Below are 9,774 nucleotides of genomic sequence, written 5' to 3' on the forward strand. Positions count from 1 at the left end.
TTCAGACAAAATTGCTACTACTAATCCTAGGTGGGGGTAAGAGTTTGTGAGTATATTCCAGGTCTCCAGCACTAACTTCTTATTTTATTCTAAATCATTAGGTGATTCACCGATGGGTGCCTTGCAGCAGAGATCCAGGTACTAGATCCCACATCGACAAGGCAGTACTTCTGGTCCAGATTGATGATAAATATGTGACTGTAATTGAAACTGGGGTACTAGAACTTGGGGCTGAAGTGTGAGCCAGTGTTTTATAAAGACATTTCTTTTTCCCTCTCAATTCCAAGGCATTGGAAAAAGAGAGGAGCGAGCAGAAGATGCCTGCAAGTATCACTTTGATCCTATGTGGGAGAGACTGAAAACAGAATGAGCTTGGTTAAGCGCCTCTCCTTTGCCCCTCACCCTGACTCCTGTCACTGTCTCCATCCCCAAATAAAGCTGAAATATTTTTTTAAGTTAGCTGCCGAGAAAACATTTTGCATGAAGGATAAAGTTCTGTTAAAATACATCCTTAAAAAAAGTTTTTCCTACGCATTGCCTATGCTTTAAATCAACAAACTCTTCATTTCTAAACTATGATCTCATATTTTTCTAATTTCTTTGCCAAAAATAATTGCCATGTTTTGTCATAGAACATGAAATTCATTTACCTTAATTTTTAAAAACAGACAAGTGTAGAAATGTTCCGTTTGACTTATAGCAGTATAAAAGTTTAATGTACAGTGAAAGAGACTATGAACAGACATAGATTTATCTTATTCCTTGAGCGCTAAAAACTTTAATGAAAAAACTGCACTAATTTTTTACAGCAATGCACTAAAGTCTGAGATTTCTCAGAACATTTATTTATATATAAAAATAAAATACCATTATTTAAATTGCCTTTGGGATTAGCCCCTTCCCTTTCCTTATAAACATAGGTAGCAGGAACTGTGCTGCTCATTTTTCTGTTAGTAGTGTGTACTTCATGCCAGGACATTGGATATTTTCTTTAAAGTGAATATGGAATCTCAAGATATACATAGCTTCATCATTGACATTGCCCAGAGCCAATAGTCAGCGGATCGGTCGTGTGAACACCACTGCCAGCTCCTGTGTCTACATCTCAGAGGAGCCCACGCGCTCTGCTTCTCTCCACCAGGGCAAGCTCTGCTGGGCGTGCTTCTGGGAAGAAAACACTTTTATTTAAGAAGCAGATGAATGTCCAGGAATTTAAAGAAAGGCTCGATTGCCTTTTATTTATGAGTTTCTAGCTCTTGAAGTTATTCACATGCAGTTCAGTTAATCAAGTAAAATTTTTTTCAAATAAAATTATCCAAATGGTGCAGTTATTGTTATTAAATCCTTCTTTAATAATTTTGCTTTTTATTTTTCCCCTCTTCTTTTTCTGTTACTTGAATTTTATTTCTTGTAATTTATAGTGTGTAGCTGTAAATTGAAATATTTATAACTGTGAAATTGACTTAATTCATATGTTGTGTCATAACTTAAATTTTATTTTTTTTTAAAGTGTATATTCAGGGAAATATATTACTCATATTTACAATTGGGTGATATGGGAACTTCAATTTAGATTTAATTTGCAACTTTTAGCATTTTTTTAAATCCTTGATAAAATTTTCCCTTTTGGTGTGAAACTCCAAAGAAAATTGTACATCTCCTCTGAGCATTTAGGAGCAGCCATCTTTCTACCCCTTGTGAACAGAACATTGAAAGAAACAGGTAAAATTAATTTTAATGACACATTTTGTTTAATCCAGTATAGTCAAAGTATTACTATTTCATCATAGGTCATTAGCCATATTTCAAGTACTCAGTAGCTACATGTAAGTAGTGGTTACTCTATTAGTACAGATTTAAAGTATCTTTTGTGGAGGTGACAGAAGAGAGAAGCTGTTTTTCCTACTAATTCTGATGTAGATCTCACATTATAGCATAACATTACAGTAGAAGGAATGAAAACTAAGAAAGTAAATAGTGAACATACAAATCTTACTGCATTTCCACTTTAAAACCTATTTATTTTCCCTTTTTCTAATTTTAAACTTCTGTGGTCATCCAGAACCTAATGTGCCTTGTGTTGACATTTCCATAGACTTCACACTTTACAAAATTTACTGTTTAAAAATACTTGTGAAATGATTTACCGAACCTTTGTACAAAGGTACCCTTTCTAAATTGACCATTTAAAAATGTATTTTTCTGATACTGTCATTATATTCTGCATTTGCCTCATTTTGGCAGATCTACAGTATGCCATTGAAGTTTAGTGTTGTTTTCGGTTTTGGAGGGTTTTTTTCTGAAACTGAATTTATAATCTATTTCTCTATATACATATATTTTTTAAATCTTCTGAAAGGAACTATGTTTCCTGCTGCTTGTTCCCTTCCTGAAGTGAATATGATCTTTTCATGGTCATTGCCTAGATAAGAGATAAGTAGAGCCTTTTCAATCTTAGATGGAAGATAATTCATTTTCCCACACAGAAAAAAAATCTGACCTTTACATCATTTAATCAGAAGGGCTAGAATGTTTTAATTTCTAGCCCTCCTCCAAAAAAAAATTTAAACACATCACGTACTCTGAAAAAAGTCAGATTTCAAATGCAAGACTAGATTTTATATGGAACATATATGTTGGGTTTTGATTTTGGGTAACAATTGGTATATGTTTTTCTCAAAACAAGTTGAATTTTGTTAACATATAATTCTTTAGTGAGTTTATAAATTAGAACGTGAGAGAAGCCCTGTTGTTTTTCTTAAGAGTCTAAAACTGACAACCTTTTAAAAATCATAATACTTTTCTAGTAATTGCATCGGGGAAATGGTGATAATTGAAGAAAGATTCATTCTTAAGAATAATTTGATCTAAATTATTATATGGAAATAAACATACTTGTGTTAACTAAATTGATCATAAATTCTTGTTCCTGCCTCACCCCTCACCCCCAGAGAATAGTGAGTGACTCGTTTAGATTATCTGCTTAACTCTTTTCAGTTATGTACAAGACTTCAGCTACATTAATGTCTTTAGCTTATAAATTGCCAATGCTTTGATTTCCATAATTTGAAAGTTAAAAGATGTAACTAAAATACTAGCTTTTTTATTCATTTCCTTTTAATGGAATTGTACGATTGAAATCTTTGTTTTATCTTGTTTAATTCTTCTCCCACCTCCTCTTTTGAGAGAAAGGTAATCATGGAATGAGTTATAAATTGTTGCCTTTTTTTCCTTTATTTCTTTCATTCAGTGGCAAAAAAACATTTTTTAACTCCTCACTAAGCTTTTGGTTAATCTTCCAACTTATACCTTGGTATGAACTCTCTTTTTCACCAGTTTCAACACTGGATAAAACTTTAATGTTGACTTTTGGTAAAGAACTTTAATTTTTCCAAGAATCTAGATTAACATAAGATGGTGATATTTAAGGAACTTGGAAGAGTAAGTGGTGAGGCTGTATGTATATTTTTTAAGAGATTACCTTTTAGAAAATGAGTGGACAAATTTAACCAGTGTTCTGCCTTTTTTGACTTTGTTACTGGAGGATGATAATCTATTTCTATTAGATTTGAAGTATTTTGGAAAATATTTCAAGTATATCTGAAATACTTCTAATTCTTAAAACAGAAGTAGTCAGACAATGTTTGTATCCTAAGTGAGATGTGGAGAATTACTCTGTATACTAAATGTCAGGCAATGAAAATATAAGTTTTTGTGTAGGAAACCTAGTAAGAAGATGTGTTTTTCTTTCTGAATGAGTTTATTTTTCGATCACATACCAAAATATAAAACTCAGCCTCACATTTTTCAGCAAGGTTAGCTTAGCCTTGATAAATTCCTCTGTGCTTCTGAGTAGCATCCTTCTGCCTCTGCTTAGCAGCTCTGCATTTGGTGGATTGCTGTTGTGAGTCATTCATCCAGCACTGGGCCTTTTAAGCTGAAGATTCACCCAGTGTCTAAAAATGTCCTTTTCGTATAGCTAGCTTTCAAGCATCTTTCCGCCTAAATAAATATGTGACTTGAGAAAAAGGTAATAATGATTTTGTCAGAATTATTTGAACTTGTATTTACTAGCTACTTAACTATAAACTGCTGTCCAGATTGTTAATTACATGTATATTTATTTTAATTAATTTTTCATGAATATGGACAAAGCCTTTTCTGGGGTGTGTGTGTGGTTTGTTTTTTAAGTCCTCATTATTCATTTGTATTCTTTTTCTGTGTAATGTAATCATATAAAGTTACTTTGGAAACAGACCCAGTTAATTTTCTCTTTTGATAGGATACATGGTTTAGATAAGGTATAAAATGTCCCTTTTTATTCTAGAGGCTTTTCCTTTAATTCAAAGATTAGTGGAGAGAATACCGTCAGTCAAGCCTTATGTGGTACATGGAACTTGCTAATGGACTTTGGACATTCTGTTTCAGTCTTACGTGGATATTGCTTTATTGGTGTTGAGGAAGAAGAAAATTAGATACTACCATGCATTGGGACAGCATAATTCTAATATTGCATTGAATGTGGCTTTTTAAAAATAAGTATTAAAAAGCCAATCCTTTTCTTCATTTATCTTTTTTTTCTTAATTTGGTTGATATGCACCCAGTCCGTCTTATTTTTACTTGTTAAATGTCTAGGAAGAATTGCAATTGGAAAGGAATTAATTATTATACAAATAAATCAGGTAGGATATGAGTGGAGTAAGTGCTTGAAATAGAAGTATATTTTCTTCTTTGAATCACCTCACCAGAGTCATCTGTCAAGAATTATGTATAACAGTTTATTGCCTACAAGCCACATACTCTTTCTGAATTAAGATAAATAACTTATATTTGTGAGTTGAATTTCATTATCTGCCATTTTATGGAATCAACCTCACATTGTTTGGTGGAACTAGAGCTGATCGTCACCACAAAGTTATATGACAACTCCGTTCTAAGACTTATACCTATTATATAGGGTTACACCTTTTTTCTTATGCCTCAGCTCTGTACCTGACAATTTATGATTCAGTGGAGCCAAGCTAGAAAGGAACAAAGGTCATCTAACACTGTGATGGGGGTGAATTCCTGGGTGTTACCTGCACAATGAGGTGGTGCCCCGGAATTCAGAGCAGAGTAGTAATAGAGCATAAGATGGCTGCTCCAGATGACTCTTGGGTTTAGTGTACTTGTGATTGAACAAGACTTTTTATATATGAAGCTTGATTCTACAACCAAAATAATAGAAATGGGTGGGGGGATCATGTCTGCTTATGCTTTATAAAAGCTTGTGGTTTAAGTAAAAGTAAAATGTAAAAACTGATTAACCCTATACAAGTCTGGCAATGAGCTCAGCATGAGGAAATGGAAGGAGGAATATTGAAAATGATTCTAGGAAAGTGAACGTAAGAAAGGAAAATGGGTTTTCCTTTTCTGATCATGGGCTCTGGAAAGTTCATGGCCTTTACCAGCATTCAGCATAAACCAGAGATAAGGACATATGTACTTACGTGTGTCTGTGAGTGTGTGTGTGTCTGAGTGTTATTCTGAACAGCTTGTAAATATTGTAGTTGTTTAAAATGGAAAATAAAGGCTGAGTTTTTTTGGCAAATATATTGCATCAAAAATACAGTATTGACAGTGGATAAAACACTGAGGAAATAAATTTTTTTTCATTTTGCTTTCTGTCCATTTTTTGTCAAATTGAGAAAAATTAGAGTACACTATATTAAGTTCTGTATGGCATGTTCACACTTGGTTCTGAAATAATTTTAAACAAGCTTTGGCCTGTAAACATGTGCTTCAGCTTACAGTAGATCAAAAGCATACATCATACTTCATGTTAAAAGATAGTCTGTTTCACACTTTTCTTAGTACAAGGGTTGTAGTTTGTATCTTCTGAATTTATCTGGATGTTACATATTAACAATATTAGATGGAACATGTAGGATAAAAATGTGTGTGTTCAATCACAGACTAAATTACAATACAGAAAATGGAAAGAACATTTGGATTATGGTCTTCAAAATCAGGCAGGTACAAACTTGTTTATATTTGCAGTGTGTAATAACTCAGTGATTTCACATATAATACTTAAAGAAAATGCAAGCTAATTTAAAATGAGAATAGACATATTCTTGATTAAATCACTTATAATCCTTTAATGCATCATTTTAACTATTAGAACCAGAACCAGCAGGATACAGATTATATGCCTTTTGCATGAGAGTTCAAATAATTTGGTATCTTTCTTCTAGGGTCACAGTGGCATAAAACACATCTTCAAAGAGAAGCATTCCCTGGATAAGTTGCATTCATCGTAAAGCCAGAGATTCAAAGGGCTATTGACATGAAATTTAGGTTCCATAAAACTTCTTCCTTATCCTTTCTTTTTTTTTTTTTTAAATCCAGATCCTGCACAACCTTATTCTTAAAGTGCAGTTTATGTAAGATTTTTCCTCCTAAAGGATCCAAGAATGTTTTGCTGAACTGTAGCCAATGAATCTTGCCATGTTAGGTGTGTTTTTCCCTGGGGTAGAGTGGAAAGCAACACTTTGTGAAGTTAAGGGCATGACAGAATGGTGGCTTCCTGGGTATTTAAGCAGCACTTACATAAAATATTTATTCTCAGTCTGGGCAATAGAGACCCCTTTTCTACATAAAAATTTGAAAATTAGCCGAGCACGGTCGTGTGTGCCTGTAGTCCCAGCTACTTGGGAGGCTGAGGTGGGAAGATCACTCCGCCAGGAGGCGAAGGTTGCAGTGAGCTGAGATCAAGCCACTGCACTCCAGCCTGGGTGACAAAGCGAGATGCTGTCTCAAAAAAAAAAAAAAAAAAAATTCCTCCTTCATATGTGCTTATCCAAGGCGACTGAATATAATTAAGCTTCATCCTTGGGAAAATGTAATTTAATGCAAGAGGATCCCTAGGTTGCTTTGCAATTTCTCAAGATAAGAATTGACAGCAAATAACGAGATGAATCTACCTTGTCTGTGAAACTTTTAAAGATTCCATTCAGTTTCAGTGCCCAGTGAACCATGCCAAAAGGGAAAAGTCATCTTTCAGTCCGAGGTTCCTTTTTTCTTCTGAGAGCACTGTTTACGGATGCAGAAGCAACTGGCCTATATAAAATACTCCTCATCTTAAAGCAAATATTCTTGACCTGTCTTTATCATATAAAGTCGGCATCCCAGGGTAACACTGAACTTAACCAGATACCCAATAGTCCCTCTGTGTGTTTGTAATAGAGTTGACCCTTGAACAACGCAGAGATTAGGGGTGACAACACCTGGCACAGTTGAAAATCTGCATATAACTTTTGACTTCTCCAAACCAACTCCTGCGAACAAAGGCTATCTTGAATTTGGAGGAAAGAGACTTTATTTCAGTGAACAATTTGCAAACTGGGGAAATGCAGCGTTTGGTGTAAAATGGAGGTACGTCCCAGAGAACAAAGGGAAGACTGGGGTGTTATTTTTTTATTTTTATTTTTTGAGACGGAGTTTCGCTCGTTGCCCAGGCTGGAGTGCAATGGCACGATCTCGGCTCACCACAACCTCTGCCTCCCGGATTCAAGCGATTCTCCTGCCTCAACCTTCCGAGTAGCTGGGATTACAGGCATGCACCACCACGCCTGGCTATTTTTGTATTTTTATTAGAAACGGGGTTTCTCCATGTTGGTCAGGCTGATCTCGAATTCCCCACCTCAGGTGATCTTCCCCGGGCAGCCTCCCAAAGTGCTGGGATTACAGGTGTGAGCCCCGCGTGGGGCCCAAGACTGAGGTTTTGTAGCAAAAGTTCCTACCCAAGGTTCCCAATCAGGTCCTTTTATGCAAATGAAGAATTGAAACTTGCTCAGTTCCGATTGGTCAATACAGTGGAGCCTTGATTAGTTGGCTCAGGTGAGCTCTGATAGTTCCAAAGATAAAAAGGTATGGGTTGTCAGGGAACTTAGAGTTTCTGTGTAATCCCAGTCAGCAAATGGCTGCTTGGCTCCATCTTAAATCCAGGGCCAATTAGCCACTTGGGATTCATCTGGAAGAATTGGCTCTTTCAGGTTCACGTTTTTCACACTATTAATAGCCTACTGTTGATTGGAACTCTTACCAATAAACAGTTGATTGATTGCATGTTATATGTATTATATACTATATTCTTACAATAATGTAAGCTAGAGAAAAGAAAATGTTAATCATAATATATTTACTATTCAGTAAGTGGAAGTGGATCATCATAAAAGTCTTCATCCTCATCGCCTTCACATTGAATAGGCTGAGGAGGAAGAGGAAGAGTTGGTCTTACTGTCAAGTATGGCAGAGACGGAAGAAAATTCACATGTAAGTTGCCCCATGCAGTTCAAACCTGTGTTTTTTAAAGTGTCGGCTGTACTGCTAATGAGTTTACGCATTAATAATGCACCATACACCACTTCTCAGTTGTATACCAATTAATAATATAAAATTCCACAAATGTTGCAGTGGTAACTCTACAGTGTAGTACAAATGTCTAAGGTGCACCTTTAGAGAAAAATTTAGAGAAAAATTGGTCTATCTTGTAAATTGGAGAGACTCCTTTTCTACATTTGCACTATGAAATAGGATTTATTTAAGCAGTGAATTCTATAATGTTAATTTAATTGGGTTAACAATTTCAAGAAAGCAAAAACTTAAAAGTTGCTGGAACAGAAAACTGGCTCACTACAAAATGAAACTGAGCTTTCAGGATTGGGTTATTCATGTTACTTCAGCTCTGTGTATCTGTAATTTTCTCAACTCCAACCTCTGTGTGCCCGCTTCCTTTTCAGGTGAGAGACAGCTGCCTGTAGTTCTGGGCTGCATTCCACACACATCATCATCCAGAAAGGAAAAAAACCACTTCCAGTTACCTTTCTTGAAAGGAAAAACTTCTCCGAAGCCACAGAGTGTTTCTTCTTGCGTCTCGTCAATATAACATTTGACATATACAAGATCCTTAATTTGTTCCTATGCCCTGGTTTTCTAAACCAATCACTGGCAAGAGAAATAGACTTGCCATGATGGGCTCTGACAAATTATGCAGTTTTACCGCTGCTTTTGCACAATTATTACAAATGTTAATATAGTTAATAAAAGGGAAGATGATAGTAGTATGAGGAAAATAATTTTGACTCCTTGATTATCTAAGACAGTCTTGAACACTCCCAGAGGACTGTAAACTATGCTGTGAGGGTCACTGTTACAAGAATATGTCCATCTCATTTTCATTTTCAAATTTATTGACATAAAGTAACTCAGTATTTCGGTAATAGCTGTAGATAAGTCCCCTTTTTCATTCCTGATACTGCTTACTTTTGCCTTCTCTTGCCTTTTCAAAGAACCAATTTTTGGTTATGTTGATCATTTTTGGTTTTGTTTGTTTTACTTTATTCATTTTTGCATTTATAATTATTCCTTCTGTTATTTAGTTATTTTTCTAGCTTCTCAAGATGGACACTCAGTTCTTTGGTTTTCAGCTTTTGTTCTTTTCTATTGTATACATTTTAAGGTTATAAATTTCTCTTTAAGCGTTGGCTTTAGCTGCATTAGACAAGTTTTGATACGTCTTTTTTAAAACTAATCAGTTCAACTATTATTTAATTTCCATTATGAAGTCTTCTTTGACCCATGGATTAATTAGACTCATGTTTGTTAGTTGCCAAATATCGGATGATTTTCTAGAGATTATTTTCTAGTTATTACTTAACTGTAGTCAGATAAACTGTATGATATTAATTCTTTGGAACTTGTTAGCCTTGCTTTTTGGGTCAGTATGTTGT

At 35.0% G+C, this 9,774-nt stretch overlaps 1 protein-coding gene across 2 annotated transcripts in view; it reads left to right on the forward strand.

The window, feature by feature from the left end:
* The window catches only part of PCNX1 (pecanex 1), a 205,880-nt gene extending 200,219 nt beyond the window's left edge, over positions 1–5,661 (forward strand). For both annotated transcript variants that reach the window (XM_025391999.1, XM_025392000.1), the window contains one exon: positions 102–5,661. In XM_025391999.1, coding sequence (XP_025247784.1) covers positions 102–242 — 141 coding nt within the window. In that variant the 3' untranslated portion in view covers positions 243–5,661. The remainder of the gene's footprint in view (positions 1–101) is intronic.
* The last annotated feature ends 4,113 nt before the right edge of the window (positions 5,662–9,774 follow it).

The sequence above is a fragment of the Theropithecus gelada genome, chromosome 7b, assembly GCF_003255815.1.
Source record: "Theropithecus gelada isolate Dixy chromosome 7b, Tgel_1.0, whole genome shotgun sequence".
NCBI classification, from domain to species: domain Eukaryota; kingdom Metazoa; phylum Chordata; class Mammalia; order Primates; family Cercopithecidae; genus Theropithecus; species Theropithecus gelada.